Raw genomic sequence first — 16315 nt, 5'->3', positions numbered from 1 at the left:
GATAAAAATGCAAGTTATTAACAAAATGCGCTCCTTCTTTTGAAAATTCTCATTTCCCAAACTGAAGCAAGTTATAACTGGAGATTTTTACGGTACTTAGAAAACACTTCAATCGAAAGATATTAAAAGTTTCATATCAATCGTCCAGAACCATGATTTTTGCTGGCTTAGCAAATGTGGAGATAAAAATGCAAGTTATTAAGAAACTGCGCTCCTTTTTTTAAAAATTCGCGTTTCCCAAACGCAAGCAAGTTATAACCGGAGATTTTTATGGTACTTAGAAAACACTTCAATCGAAAGATATTGAACGTTTCATATCAATCGTCCTGAACACTGATTTTTGCTGGCTTAGCAAATGTGGAGATAAAAATGCAAGTTATTAACAAACTGCGCTCCTTCTGTTGAAAATTCGCATTTCCCAAACTGAAGCAAATTATAACTGGCGATTTTTATCCTAGTTAGAAAACACGTCAATCGAAAGATATTGAAAGTTTCGTATCAATCGTCCAGAACCCTGATTTTTGCTGGCTTAGCAAATCTGGAGATAAAAATGCAAGTTATTACCAAACTGCACTCCTTCTTTTCAAAATTCGCTTTTCCCAAACGGAAGCAAGTTATAACTGGAGATTTTTACGGTACTTAGAAAACACTTTAATCGAAAGATATTGAAAGTTTCATATCAATCGTCCAGGACATTGGTTTTTGCTGGCGTAGCATACATGGGCGAAGTGATCTCCCGTGCTTTCCGACTAAGGCTGGTGATCATCAGTCGTAGTCGAGAAGCACGGGAGATCCGTTCGCCCACTGCCTCATCGCCTTTGATAATGTCCACCGCAGTTGTGGACGAAACGTCAGGAAGAAATTCCCATAGACCACGGCTTCGAAGCCCGGAAAACATTCCTAAATGTGATTTAACCGGCCGTGAAGCCTTCATAGTCTGAGAATTCATATTTTATTGCAATCAATTTTTTGGAGCTAGCCTCAGGGCTCTTGCCCCGATGAAACAAGGCGAAGCTTACCAAGGCAAAGTGGTGAATTTTTGTAGCAATATCCTTGAGCCCTTGCGGTCCGTGATACACTGCAAACATTGCCGACATGTTAGCCAGCAATGCCTGAGCAGTGCAGATATTGCTGGTCGCCTTGTCTCTTCGGATGTGCTGCTCTCGTGTTTGCAAAGCTAGGCGATATCCGTCTCGTCCAGCCGCATCCCTGGTCACCCCAATCATCCTGCCGGGCATCAAGCGGACCAGCGATTGGTTGCAGGCGAAGAATCCAGCATGAGGACCGCCGTAGCCTAAAGGCACGCCCAGTCTTTGGGACGTTCCAATCGCTATGTCAGCGCCAAATTCGCTTGGTGGCCGCAAAAGCGTGAGACTTAGGAGATCGGTAGCGCAACAGACCAGACTACCTGACATTAATTGAACCCATTTGTGTTAGTTGATTCGCTTGAGTTTCGCCTACCATTGGCATGAGCGTCTTCAGCCACTTGGCTGAAATCCAGCACATTTCCTTCGGTATCTGGATATTGGAAAAGAACCCCAGATACGTCCCGATTGGTGAAATCCGCTTCAAATACATTCACCACTTCCACTTGCAGGCCCAAGGAGTTCAACCTGCGACCAGAACCAACCAACTATGCCAAGTTTTTTTACGCGAGTTTGTTAGTTTACCTGGTTTGGACCACGGAAATGGTCTGCGGATGCAGTTTATCAGAAAGCAGCAACTTGCGCCTCTTGTTTTGTCTGTAGCACAAAGAGAGCGCTTCTGCTGCAGCGGTGCCTTCATCTAAAAGTGAGGCGTTTGCTACCTCTAAGCCGGTCAGCTCGGATACCATTGTTTGGTAGTTCAGGAGGCCTTCCAGTCTGCCCTGGGCCACCTAAGGAGTCAACGGGTTGGGTTAACAAGCAACGCAAAATTTCCTCCAAAATCCAAAAAGTGGCAAATAACAGATTATTGACTGAGGCCCAGATATAAGTCTAGATGCAAAGGACTGTTTTTTTGGAAAAGAGTTCGTACTAGTTAATTTTATTTGCTAATGCGATTTTTTTCACATGCATTTTCCATAATGAAGCAAGTATTTACTTTACTTGAAAAAGTTACCAAACTCCCTCGTTTAAAAATTCGCATTTTCTAAACTAAAGCAAGTTATAATTTGAGATTTTTATGGTAGTTAGAAAACACTTCGATCGAAAGATATTGAAAGTTTCATATTAATCGTCCAGATCCTTGATTTTTGCTGGCTTAGCAAATATGGAGATAAAAATGTAAGGCAATAGCAAACTGCGCTCCTTTTTTTCAAAATTCGCATTTTCCCAACTGAAGCAAGTTATAACTGCAGATTTTTATTGTAGTTAGAAAACACTTCGATCGAAAGATATTGAAAGTTTCATATCAATCGTCCAGAACCTTGATTTTTGCTGGCTTAGCAAAAGTGGAGATAAAAATGCACGTTATTAACAAACTGCGCTCCTTCTTTTGAAAATTTGCATTTCCCAAACTGAAGCAAGTTATAACTGGCGATTTTTGTCGCAGTTAGAAAACACTTCAATCGAAAGATATTGAAAGTTTCATATCAATCGTCCCGACCCCTGATTTTTTCTGGCTTAGCAAATATGGAGATAAAAATGCAAGTTATTAGCAAACTGCGGTCCTTTCTTTCAAAATTCGCATTTTCCAAACTGAAGCAAGTTATAACTGGAGATTTTCATTGTAGTTAGAAAACACTTCGATCGAAAGATATTGAAAGTTTCATATCAATCGTCCAAAACCTTGATTTTTGCTGGCCTAGCAAATATGGAGATAAAAATGCAAGTTATTACCAAACTGCGCTCCTTCTTTTCAAAATTCGCATTTCCCAAAGGAAAGCAAGTTATACCTGGAGATTTTTATTGTAGTTAGAAAACACTTCGATCGAAAGATATTGAAAGTTTCATATTAATCGTCCAGATCCTTGATTTTTGCTGGCTTAGCAAATATGGAGATAAAAATGCAAGCTATTAGCAAACTGCGCTCCTTTTTTTCAAAATTCGCATTTTCCAAACTGAAGCAAGTTATAACTGGACCTTTTTGTCGGAGTTAGAAAACACCTCAATCGAAAGATATTGAAAGTTTGATGTCAATCGTCCAGCCCCTGATTTTTTCTGGCTTAGCAAATATGGACATAAAAATGCAAGTTATTAGCAAACTGCGCTCCTTTTTTTCAAAATTTGCATTTTCCAAACTGAAGCAAGTTATAACTGGACCTTTTTGTCGTAGTTAGAAAACACTTCAATCGAAAGATATTGAAAGTTTGATATCAATTGTCCAGCCCCTGATTTTTTCTGGCTTAGAACATATGGAGATAAAAATGGAGTTATTAGCAAACTGCACTCCTTCTTCTCAAAATTCGAGTTTCCCAAACGGAAGCAAGTTACAACTAGAGATTTTTATGGTACTTAGAAAACACTTCAATCGAAAGATATTGAAAGTTTCATATCAATCGTCCAGAACCCTGATTTTTGCTGGCTTAGCAAATGTGGAGATAAAAATGCAAGTTATTAACAAACTGCACTCCTTCTTTTGAAAATTTGCATGTCCCAAACGAAAGCAAGTTATAACTGGAGATTTTTACGGTACTTAGAAAACACTTCAATCGAAAGATATTGAAAGTTTCATATCAATCGTCCAGAACCCTGATTTTTGCTGGCTTAGCAAATGTGGAGTTAATAATGCAAGTTATTAACAAACTGCGCTCCTTCTTTTGAAAATTCGCATTTCCCAAACTGAAGCAAGTTATAACTAGATATTTTTACCGTAGTTAGAAGAGACGTCAGTCGAAAGATATTGAAAGTTTCGTATCAATCGTCCAGAACCCTGATTTTTGCTGGTTATTACCAAACTGCACTAATTCTTTTCAAAATTCGCCTTTCCCAAACGGAAGCAAGTTATAACTGTAGATTTTTATCGTAGTTAAAAAACGCTTCAATCGAGATTGATATTGAAAGTTTTATATGAATCCACCAGAACCTTGATTTTTCCCGGCTTATCAAATATGGAGATAAAAATGTAAGTCACTACCAAACTGCGCTCCTTCTTTTAAAAATTAGTATCTTCCAAACTAACACCAGTCGCACCTTTAATCTCTCCCGATCTTCAGCAAATGCCTCAGGCTTAAAATGCTGAAACTTTCATAAGGACTGCCCAGAATCCAAACTTTTACTTGCATAGTAAATGCTTATCTCAAAATTCAGGTTTCTGCCTTCTTTAAAAATTTGCATCTTCGAAACTCTTGCAAGCAGCAACCTGAAATCTTCCTCGCCATGAGAAATTGGTTGAGTCTAAATATACTGAAAGTTTCAAAACAAAACTCCACAATCCCGAATTTTTACAGGTTGATAAACGCGGGCCTCAAAATTGGCAAAAATCAGTCAACCAGTCAAATTTAATTCCCCAAAATGCTCGCTCGCTATACCAAAAGCAAGCAATAACTTGAAACAAGCAAGCAAGCAAGAACGGTCGGTATACGTGCTTCTATTTGAAAAAACAGTTGGTCGTAACGTATTGTTGAACCACGCTGTATACATCAATTCTATAAAAAACATTTTTTCAGCAAAAACAGCCCTTTGAATTTTAAGTGAATGATTATTTCTTCTGGGGCTCACGGTATAATATACAGAGTGTTTGGTAGTTCCTCTGGGGTTTTTATTAAAACATAAAAGCCCTATATTTTGGAAACTGCTCCTTTGCTGAACATGGCAGTTTAGATAAACATTTCTCAAATTCCTTGTATTTTAGCCCACATTCGATCAAACACCCTGTATGGCTTACCTCCGGCTGGTAAGGCGTATACTGGGTGGTCCAGCCAGGGTTTTCGAAAATATTCCGCATAATGGTGTGCGGAACGCAACAGTTGTGGTAGCCCATGCCGATGTAAGATCGCCAAATTTTGTTCCGTTCGGCGATGCTTCGAATACGGTTAATCAGCTCGTATTCGCCTTAAAACAAAATGAAAAAATGCAAAAACGAATTCGTCAAGAGAAACAAGAGAGAAACAGAAATTGAATTTTAAACGCCAAACATTAACAAATCCCTTTAAAAAAAGTCCATGGAAAATCATGCAAGTAAATGTAATGTTTTTGGATCTCGTACAAGAGCAAACTTGTTTTATTTTTGTCTGAAATTTTACGATTTGCTTAAGACGTCATTGATACCAGCATTTTCCTAACTTCTGAAGCAGAAAACAACAGCTTTTTATCTCATTCGACCCCCACGAAGACTAATCAACATCAACATTAATTATCGTGTTATGACAATAATAAATGCACAAATAAATTGTGTGTAATTTTTTAAATATAAAAGCTGATTGAGAAATAAATTGCAGCAAATTTCTTAACAGAATGGATAAATGCGTTTTCGCGTCACTCCCAAGTAGTAACTAGTTTGTGCATGTTCCAGCACAGGATTTTAGTCAAGATTTTCCAAAAAATACACGCTTTTCATCATATTTGCGGCCAACTCTTGCTAAATCCCAACTCTTAGAAGGCATATAAATTTAATAAACTCTTACCCAAAGGTTCTTCAATGTCCAAGGGCTTATTTAAGGAAATATTCTTTGGAACGGCCTGTTCGGTCAACTGGTCCAAAGTCTGCGATTAAGATGAGAACGAAGGAAAACCACAGAAGGTAAAAAAATAATTAATTAGGAACGAGGCTGATTAGCAATACAGTTTGCACTAGTTAGAGGGTTTAGATCGGCGTAAAAACAAGAGTGTGTTTTTAAAATAGCCAACGTTTTGCCATATTTATTTTCTCATCTTCGGGGAATGTTCTGTTGAGGCCCTGAGGATGCGCAAATAAATATGACAAAACGTCGGCTATTTTAAAAAACAGACTTTTGCTTCGTTACCGCTTGAAATCCCATTACTCGCGCAAACTTTTCCTGCTCATCAAAATCTAGTGTTCATTTAAGGCAAAAAATCGAGCTTTTCATTCCTCGTTAGAAACGTTGCACAAACCTTAAACCCGATAGTATCCAACATAACGATAATATCACTATCCCTAGGCCCGATATGCCGATTAGGGAATTCATCTTTGTGGGGAAACAGCGGCTGATCAGGTTTGGCCGCACTAAAACACCTTATACTGTTTATGCGACGAAAAGTCCTTAGATATAAGGCTGATCCACTTAAAGCTCGATTCATTGTAAAAAAATAAAAAGTTATAAAGGAGTAAAAACGCGATAATACGACTAGGTCTTAATACTTTTGCTTAACTGAACTGAAATGTCGCTGCGGCGGATAAGCCCGGACTGAGGTCGGAGGGCAACAGATTGATAAAGATGTAATTAAGAAATATCTGCGTTTATTAATCAACAAATTTTAAAGAAAAAAACTTTAATTGCGCGTGTATAGCAGCAAGTTTTTTTTTCAGTGTTGCGATGGCGTGGACTTTTTGATAGGCCTGGGTAATAGTGTGTCTTAAGACACTAGTGTGTTAATGCCTGAATTCTTACGGCACGGCACTTTGAACAACACTTAACATTTAATTTAATTCAAGATGGAAGACTTCGGATTGCAGTTCGTGAAGGCCATGTACAGTTATCATATGCTTCTGACCCTCTCGGCAGGGATTATTTACGTTATAAAGCCGCACGAACGAAAGTGCTCAAAATACTTGCCTACTGATTCCACTGAGAAAATTTTAATTTTTCCGAAAATGGGCCAAAATTCCTCGCGTCCGTGAGCTGAAAATGATGCAAAATTTAAGACATTTTGAGAAAATTTACCTCCTCCCTTGGAAGAATTTCGGCCAAAAATCAAAAATTTACATGCGTGTTTTTTGAGCTCAATCAATTTGTTTCGATGTAAGAAGGTCACAAAAATGCATTTATAAAGTGTTTGGGTCAATAACAAGGAAGAAATCGTGACCGCTCGAAAAACGCTTAAAGCGTTCCGAAAATGTCTATTATTTCGGATCTGAAACTTCTAGCATGTTTTATACTGAGTTCGATGCATTCCCCACATCCGTGAGCTAAAAATGATGTAAAATTTAAGACATTTTCAAAACATTTAATTTTTTTCAAAAAATCGACCCTTACCCTATTTGTTTGGGTTAATAATAAGGAAGAAATCGTCGGCTAAAGATCCTGAACGCTCAAATACGCTTAAAATGTGCCGAACATGTCTATTATTTCGGATCTGAAGCTTCTACCATGTTTTTCAATGAGTTCGGTGCATTCCTCGGGTCCGTGAGCTGAAAATAATGCGAAATTTAAGAAATTTTGAGACATTTTTCATTTTTCAAAAAATCGACCTCCACCATAGGAAAAATGTCGACCAAAAATCAAAATTTTATATGAAGGTTTTCTGAGCTCATTTGATTCTTTTCGACGGAAGATCACAAAGACGCATTTATAAAGTGTTTGGGTCAATAATAATGAAGAAATCGTCGGCTAAAGATCGTGAAAGCTCAAAAACGCTTAAAATGTGCCGAAAATGTCTATTATTTCGGATCTGCAGCTTCTACCATGTTTTTTATTGAGTTCGATGCATTCCTCACATCCGTGAGCTGAAAATGTTGTAAAATTTAAGAACTTTTTTAAGAAAATTTTAATTTAAAAAAAATCGGCCTCCACCCTTGAAAGAATTTCGGCCAAAAATCGAAAATTTAGATTTGTTTTTTGAGCTCAATCGATTCCTTTCGATGTAAGAAAATCACAAAGATTCATTTATAAAGCGTTTGGGTCGATAACAAGAATGAAATCGTCGGTTAAAGATCGTGAACGCTCGAAAAACGCTTAAAGTGTGTCGAAAATGTCTATTATTTCGGATCTGAAACTTCTACCATGTTTTTCAATGAGTTTGATGCATTCCTYACATCCGTAAGCCGAACATGATGTAAAATTTAAGACATTKTKAAAACATTTATWTTTTTTYWWWAAAYCAAAATTTTACATAAAGGTTTTCTGAGCTTAGTCGATTCTTTTCGACGCAAGAAAATCACAAAGACGYATTTAKCRAGTGTTWGGGTCAWTAATAATGAAGAAATCGTCGTCYAWAGATCGTGAAAGTTAAAAAACGCTTAAAATGAGTCGAAAATGTCTATTATTTCAGATCTGCAGCTTCTACCATGTTTTTTAATGAGTTCGATGYATTCCCCACWTCCGTGAGCTGAAAATGATGTAAAATTTAAGACATTTTGAAAACATTTAATTTTTTTCAAAAAATCGACCCTTACCATAGAAAAAATGTCGACCAAAAATCAAAATTTTACATGAAGGTTTTCTGAGCTCAGTCGATTCTTTTCGACGCAAGAARATCACAAAGACGCATTTATAAAGTGTTTGGGTCAATAATAATGAAGAAATCGTCGKCTAAAKATCGTGAAAGYTMAAAAACGCTTAAAATGWRYCGAAAATGTCTATTATTTCRGATCTGCAGCTTCTACCATGTTTTTTAATGAGTTCRATGCATTCCCCACATCCSTGAGCTGAAAATRATGTAAAATTTAASACATTTTGACAAAWTWGAATTTTTTYCAAAAAATCGACMCCCACCCTTWGGAAAAAWTTATCAATCGTATCAATAAGGCAAGCGCTATCGGTGTYGCCGTGTGWACMCCTGAAAATCCACTGTTACCCAGGCCCACTTTTTGCTTTTTGAGCATTTTCACGCTGGCTGGGTAAAGCGAGGATAAAGAAATAAAAACCAAACTTTATGAAAAATTGTCATAAAATTAACTTTATTCAATAAATTACTCCTCATACACGAGAAACTCATACACAACCGTATGGATATGCAATCATAATGACAATGATGTAAAAATAAAAAATACAACTAACTTACCAAACGCAAAAGCATGTAAATATACAATGAAAATATATTTTTCGTTCGTAACAAGTCCAGTACAAAAAAACATGTACTTTGTACAGAATTGTATACACCCTTGCAGTATATTACACCTATCTAGAATCTATTGAAAAATATTACTAATCGCACACACACATTTGCGTCTTGGGCACCAACATCACACGCGGCTCAGTCAAGGGCCTTAGAACAAAAGCGCTCCCATTCCACCCATTTCACTTTGTTCCTTGACGAAGATTTCGAAGTACTGGTAGATGATGGTAACGGCCAGTAGAATACCCGTGCCCGAACCGATTGCGCCCAAGAAGTCGGCCAAAACGGACAAAGCGCCGATACAGAGACCACCGAAAGCTGCAGCAGTTGGAATGTAGCGGTTCAGTTCGTGGATCATTGAGTTGTCCCGATGTCCTCTCATCACCATCTGTTGTTCTTTGAGCTGTTTGGCTACGTCTTTGGCTGAACTGCCCGACACTTCGATCCAAGTTTTGGAGAAAAAGGCACAGGATCCCAACATGAAGACGATGTAGAGCAGAGCATGTACTGGATCTTCTAAAATGTGACTAACGCTCTCGGGGGGTGAAAGATAGTAGCATAAACCTCCAATTGGGTAAGACCTGGCTGGACCGCCGCCTCCAACATCCGCCCAAACTCCCAGCAAGTTAATCAGGATGTTTCCTTGGAACTTCACGGCCAACATCTGCGAAATTACGTACAAGTTCGACACCAAAGCGGACTGGAGAATGATGGGGATATTCGAAGTATAGAAAAGCTTGATCGGGTAGCTGGAGTATTGGCCGCGGTATCTGGCGCTCTTGATTGGCAAATCCACTCTGAATCCTTGGAAGTATATCACTATAGCAAACACCAGGACAGTGGCCAGCAGGTTCATGAGATTAGGCAAGTTTTGGCGATAAAACGCCTCACGGAGCGCTCGGATTTTGTCTTGGCGGGTGGTGAGCAAGTGGAACAACGCAATGACGGCTCCCTCAAATTCGGTTCCTCTTCCAGTGTTGACTGTGGCTGGCGAGAATGCTTTCCAGATGATGGTTTCGCAGATATTGGTGGCAATGAACAGCGATATACCCGAGCCCAATCCGTATCCTTTTTGCAACAGCTCATCGAGTAAAAGCACAATCAGACCCGCCACAAACAGTTGAATGATGATCAGTAGACACACTCCAGCTCCAATTTCAGCCGGGTCGCCATACATTCCCGTCATTACATACACGATCGCTTGTCCCACGGTGATAACCATTCCAAACACTGAAAAGAACAAAAAACTTTCAGTGATTTTTCATTTGCAAGGAATTAGCTGGTTTGTTTCAAACCAAACTTACGTTTTTGCGCCCCATTGAACAGAGCTCTGTCCTTGGGGGTGTCGCCGACTTCAATAATCTTTGCGCCGGCCAACAACTGCATAATCAGTCCAGACGTGACAATTGGTGAAATACCCAGTTCCATAAGCGTTCCTCGGTTTGAGGCCAGGATAACTCGAATCCAGTAGAACGGATCCGCTGAATCTGAACTCATTATTCCGAAAAGTGGAATCTGCAAACAAAAGTCCAACTTAGCATGCGGATGAGGTTTACGAGACCGTTCTGAACCGAAAATTAGAGCGCTTTCGGACTCATGAACATGACTTTGATTTAAAAAAAAAAACGAAATGTTTGAAACAAAAATGCGTCAGCAGTATTTTCGAAAGGAACAAAAATCTGAAGGTGTTTAAAGAGGAAATTTTTGGGGTTCATTGATGAAAATTAAGATTGAAAATTAGAAATAAGGTGCAAAGGTGGGTAACAATCGCTAACTCTTTGCGTAAGAGAACTTTAAACAACGCAAGCAACAACCGAATAAAATAATCATAACAGATTATTATGCACACAAAAGCAAAGAATACATGAATATGAAACATTTAATCTCCTCAACTGGTAACAAAATAAATAAAAGAAAGCCACTATCTTCGGTCAATAAAAGTCCATTATTTCCTGAGTCGAGTTAACCACTTTCAAATTGGAAGATGACGATAATTTAATTGATTTTCCGTTTAAAGAGACACTAAAATAATTGTGAAATTTTTGACTTTCATGGATTGTTAACCGTTGCTTTGTTGGCCCCCAATGAATTTTACTGTATTTAACGAAAAATCTATCAAACTGCGTACTCTCTAGAGCTGATTCAAGCTGTTCTACAGCCCCATCTTACCTGACAGCATACTAAGAAGATAAACAGTGTGATTGCAGTCCATAACACCTTCTCCCTGAATTGGATCTGGAAATTTCAAGAATACAAATCATTAGTTTTGACTTGAAGCTTCCTTGCAATGTTTCTGCCTGCCTAAAACCACTATGCAATCGACAAGAGCTCCGCTTGAGCAGTGAGAATGTAAAAGTAGAGCAGAGCCTGCCTGAGTGAAAAATGGCTTTGTTTTTGGAAAAATTAGGTTCTTCATGGGTTTTCCTGTTGGTTTCTATGCAGAAATTATAGGAACCAAGCTATTTGTTCAAAAGTAGTAGCTTAAAACCATTCAACTGGTTGGCTTTTAACATAGCATGTTAGGAAACAGCTGTTGATGAATTTTGAATGAAAATATTGAAATAAACTGCTGAAAAGCCCTGCTGAATCTCCCGTGGATATAAACTAGCCAAAATATCGGTCAAAGGTGTGAAATACTAGGAGCAAACAGATGTTTTCTAAGCGATGCTCACCTTTCGTTCTGGTTTGGCAATTTCAGGCAAAATGCTGCAGAACGGCTTGATCACCTCCAAGAATTTTACTGGAAAAGATGAAAACAACAGAATTAGTGCACTGATCGGTACCACGTAGACACGCAGCCAGAAAAGCCCACAAAAATTCGCCTAATGCCCCAACTAAGAGGTTATTAGATGCGGAATAAAAGCGACAAAACGATGGCAAATGTGGGCAAATACTTACTCCCCATTTCGAAGGGCTTTAGAACCAACGGCACTTGGAATAAATGATCGTTTTCGTACGTCTACGGTGTTTTAATGGGGCTGAGACTCGAGAAAGTGGCATTCGCCAATGCTTTTTGTACGGTACTTTGAAAGATTTTTGGCTTGCACGTCGAACACGTAGACATAAAACCGGTCACGTGACCGATGATGTTGGCCGATCGCTGCTGACGACTACAACAGATCACACAATCGTGCATAACTGGTTGCCAGCAACTTTTACTCCTATTATTATTTGTTTAATTCGGCGAATTGTGCCATTATTCTCATGCGCTTTCCTAAAATAAAATGTTTGAATAAGAGTAGTAATCAGTAATGGAATTTAAGAGGAACTAGCACCACTTCAAAAAATAAATCATCCGCTCTGCATATTGCAAGGAATTTATGGGAAGTGAGGCAACCACGTTTGACCGTCTTCCGCTGACGTCATAGTCATGGTAAACGTCGATAGAACGATGAATCATCACGTTAAGTAGGTCAATGTGTGTCAGTGGAAACTTGTCAACCTCAAATCTTAGGTTATGTTACTACTATCCTTTACCATCAAACTCGATTTTTAAATATAATTTAAATCTAAGAACATTTGTTTAAGTATTTAAGTGTAGTGCGTCTTACAGCCAGAACAATGTCAATAAACCACATCAGATCTCACACAATGTTCCATTTGTGCAAACGGACTTTGAAAGTCCATGAGTGTTCGCTGAATTCTAAAATTACAACTTATTCGAATCACAGTTATTTGGTGAGCAGGCGGAATTTGCGTGTGGACTCCCTGCTGGCAGGCACAGCAGGCCATGCCGAGACCACAAGCACCCTGCAGGGGCTCTCCAAGTTGCAGGCTCAGGAGCTGGTTCTGAGGCTGAACGATGAGGAAAGGTCCACTTTAACATCAGCATTGCATGAGTACAGGTCCAAATTGATCAAAGATGAGTACGAAGGTGAGGGCTTTGCTAGGATGTTGCCGGCACAAAGCCCTGGCAGTTTTGTGTTCACTTGGTTGCAGCAAAAGTTACACAACACTCACAAAACTTTGTTTATTTCGCTGCTTTCTATTGATTGGGGGGAGCAAATGCGAAAAAATTGCAGAAAAGTTTATACCCAGAAAATTTGTCCGCAAACGCTTTCTTGCTGAGGCAATGGGTGTTGAAGCGGCTTTCTTTAATTTGCATTTGGCTGGAAAACGGTGGCAGGTTCAGGAAAGTGTTGGAGGCTAAAAAGGTTCTAAACTGATCAATTAGTTAAAAAAAAATGTTTGAAATCAGTGGCGCACCACAAAAAATCAGGGGGGTAAAATCACCCTGTACATTGGAAATAATTATTTCGAATCTGAAACTATCTCGAAACATTCCTCGTGTCCGTGAGCTGAAAATAATGTGAAATTTAAGACATTTTGAAAAATTTTTAATTTTTTCAAAAAATCGACCTCCGCCCTTGGAAAATTTCGACCAAAAATGAAAATTTTACATGCGGGTTTTTTTAGCTCAATCGATAACTTTCGACGTAAGACGGTCATAAATACGCATTTATAAAGTGTTTGGGTTAATAATAAGGAAGGAATCATCGGCTAAAGATCATGAACGCTCAAAAACGCTTAAAATGTGCCGAAAATGTTTATTATTTCGCATCTGAAGCTTCTGCCATGTTTTTCAAAGAGTTCGACGCATTCCTCGCGTCCGTGAGCTGAAAATAATGTGAAATTTAAAACATTTTGAGAAAATTTTTATTTTTCCAAATAATCGACCTCCATCCTTGGAAAATTTCGACCGAAAATAAAAATTTCACATGCGTGTTTTTTGAGCTCAATCGATTCCTTTGGACTTATCGGTGTCGCTGCGTGAACACCTGAAAATCCACTGTGTCACCCATTCCTAATTTTTGGTGCCTTTGCGAGTAAAGAGCAAAAACTAACCACCGCCTATTTTTATCAAGCAAATTTTTTGGTTTATTTATGTTTATTGATTTTTTATTTTATTACATATCAGCAACTAATTTAAAGGTCAGCTAGCGGCATCGAGATGGAGAAGTAAATTTGGGCGGCCTGCCAAACTGCCCAAACTGGGCGACGTTGACCCTACAGGCACATACTGCCCTTTTCCCGAAGATTGGTTACAGAAGAAATTTGGTAGGCACATCTTCACAGTTTTTTGCAAGGTTTTGGTGGTGGGCGCCGCATTTGGCATCCATTTCTTCATTTGCATTTGCTCTTGGTCATTGTAACGGGATTTTATCATTTACTAATACATCCATACGTTTATTCAGATATTTTCCACTACGTGGAAAGCAGGTAATAACTTAGGTAAGCGAGACTAAAACGGGCATTTTCTTCGTTTAACACACGCCATTCTGCATGCGCTTTAAAAGCTCCAAACTACGTTTTTGCGTATTTTTTACATCGCATTTTGTTCCAGCTGAGTCGGTGCCCAGACCCACAACTAGAAATCTCATAGATAGTAAGTCAAGTTATAAACGCTCCTGGATGGTTTGGCTCATATTTATTTAAACCTTTCAGTTGCGATTGCAAATTCCATTCCTTTCGTTGGATTTGGATTTTTGGACAACTTTTTCATGCTGTTTTTTGTAAGTATTGCGCATTCAACAAAGACTCAACTCTTTCAGCTTTGAAAACATTGATTGAACCCGAGAAAAAAATTATTTCCAGGGCGATTACATCGACTTATACTTAGGATCCTATTTCTGTTTAACAACTATGGGGGCTGCCGCTCTAGGTAACACCCTGTCCGATATAATCGGAATTGGGTCCGCGTTTTACGTGGAACGAATGGCCAACCGGGTGGGATTCAGCCCCCCAAAACTTTCTCCCGTCCAGATGGATATGAATTGTTCCCGAAATGCGGCCAATTTCGGCCGAGTGCTTGGCGTGACGATAGGCTGTTTTTTGGGAATGTGTCCTCTGTTGTTCCGCAAACACGACAAAGAAGAGGAACCAGAGCAGCCAGCAAGTGTAAGTGAGAAATGAGGTCGTTTTCATGCTGTAGCAACTACTATCTAGTCACACATTGCCACTATTTATACCTGTTTATGTATAACGTTATCGACAGAAAAGTATATTTAAGAAAAAAATGTACACTGATTTTATCATTTGCTCGACAATTGTGACACTGGAATTCTAACTGTATTTCGCCGTTGTAAAAAAAAGGTTTTATGTAAAAATAGTTGATGTTCTAGATAAGGTAAAATGCTATTGTATGTTTATGTTAACATTTATGAAGACTGTATTTATCTTGTTACATAAAACTGAAGCTATATACTCAAGTTTTGGTTTTTACTCCTTTATATACTGTAAATATACCTGTTAGACGGAAATTCTATTTTATGAACTAGTTTGTAAAACATTTCAGTATTCGACTGCCTGCTAAGGCAGATTGAAGTCTCTTAAAGTACAAAAAATACGTATCATTGTTAAATACAGCCAGTTGATTGACTAATTTCTTTCACAATAGTGGCAAAATATGCATTTGAGTGTACCTTCAATGTCTTCACCCAAATCTAGTTGACTCGTAAAGCCCAAACTGAGTAATTCTCAAACGGCTTATCAACCGACATGTTTTACGCTCTTTTTCGGTCTTACGCAAGAACGGTTTTCATTCAAGTTTTGCTTATTTGCCAACATATTGAACAAACTGAATGAATGTGTATGATATATTTTTTGCGCGATTTTGTTATTGCATGCTGCTTTTTACGTTTATTATCTACTTCTTACCAACGCGAAGTTTAGGCAATTAAAATAGCAATCTAATTGTGATTGGGAATCTTAGTTAAGGAATTTGCTTAATATGAAATGCTTTCATTGCCACGAAGAATGTTTTCTATTTGAGATTAACAAGACTTAACAGAGACAATCATCTCTATGTGCAAACGCGATGGGCAAACACCTGAAAAGCTCCAAAAAAGTCAATAAATTAGGGTTTTTTACCAGATTCTCTTGAAAACGGTTGTATAAATGAATCGAGCTTAGATTTTATCTGAAAAATTAACGCATCTTCCTCTGAAACAGGGTAAATGTAATACGACTGGCGTACAATTTAATTTATTAACGCTTTTAAGTGTATTCTAGTAGTTGTAGGTGTTAATGGTTCTGTTTGAAAATGTAATAAAAGCTCTTTCTAAAGTGGTATATTTTTTTATTTCACCGATAGTTTTTAGTTACGTTCCAGCCGTTCAAATAGTTTCATAAATATGGGCCAAAAATTAAACATTTCTAAACCGATGTTTGGCATAAAAAGTGCGCAATTTAAAGTAAAAGCTTAAAATTTATCCCAGATAGCACAAAATATTACATACAAATTTAGGAAATATTTACATGTTTGCTAAATATTTCAGATCAAAAGAAAGTATTTCTCAAATATTGTTTTTTAAATATTTGTTTCTAATATTTAATTGGCATGAAATAAATAAAATAATAATAGGTTTTCTTAGTACGTAATACTTTTTGTGTCTATATATAACACCACTAACACGCAAAAAGTTACTAATATATTATTT

At 38.1% G+C, this 16315-nt stretch overlaps 3 protein-coding genes across 4 annotated transcripts; 1 reads left to right on the top strand and 2 right to left on the bottom strand.

Moving 5' to 3' along the window:
• Positions 1-529: 529 nt before the first annotated feature.
• Positions 530-6179, bottom strand: LOC125504583 (glycine dehydrogenase (decarboxylating), mitochondrial-like). Its single transcript, XM_048666793.1, has 7 exons — positions 5994-6179; positions 5546-5624; positions 4807-4973; positions 1671-1876; positions 1462-1613; positions 1020-1408; positions 530-538 (listed from the first exon to the last, which is right to left on the bottom strand). The coding sequence occupies exons 1-7, from the start codon at positions 6177-6179 to the stop codon at positions 530-532; spliced, it is 1188 nt and encodes a 395-aa protein (XP_048522750.1).
• Positions 6180-8690: 2511 nt separating this feature from the next.
• Positions 8691-11929, bottom strand: LOC109545449 (protein transport protein Sec61 subunit alpha). Its single transcript, XM_019916153.2, has 5 exons — positions 11775-11929; positions 11549-11616; positions 11046-11111; positions 10181-10391; positions 8691-10106 (listed from the first exon to the last, which is right to left on the bottom strand). The coding sequence occupies exons 1-5, from the start codon at positions 11779-11781 to the stop codon at positions 9028-9030; spliced, it is 1431 nt and encodes a 476-aa protein (XP_019771712.1). The 5' UTR covers positions 11782-11929; the 3' UTR covers positions 8691-9027.
• A 331-nt stretch (positions 11930-12260) lies between these two features.
• Positions 12261-15945, top strand: LOC125504484 (transmembrane protein 65-like). Of its 2 annotated transcripts, XM_048666553.1 has the most exons (5): positions 12263-12750; positions 13809-13934; positions 14221-14262; positions 14322-14389; positions 14472-15945. In XM_048666553.1, exons 1-5 carry the CDS (start codon positions 12438-12440, stop codon positions 14787-14789), a joined length of 867 nt encoding a protein of 288 aa, XP_048522510.1. In that variant the 5' UTR covers positions 12263-12437; the 3' UTR covers positions 14790-15945. The 2 variants fall into 2 exon arrangements, with proteins under 2 accessions (XP_048522512.1, XP_048522510.1); XM_048666555.1 differs by lacking the exon at positions 13809-13934 and having other exon boundaries at positions 12261-12750.
• The last annotated feature ends 370 nt before the right edge of the window (positions 15946-16315 follow it).

Source organism: Dendroctonus ponderosae, unplaced genomic scaffold, assembly GCF_020466585.1.
Source record: "Dendroctonus ponderosae isolate FM_Combo_2020 unplaced genomic scaffold, Dpon_F_20191213v2 Dpon_F_20191213_5, whole genome shotgun sequence".
Lineage (NCBI taxonomy): Eukaryota > Metazoa > Arthropoda > Insecta > Coleoptera > Curculionidae > Dendroctonus > Dendroctonus ponderosae.
Note: the sequence above shows the minus strand (reverse complement) of the source record. Positions and strands in the feature narration are given on the sequence as shown.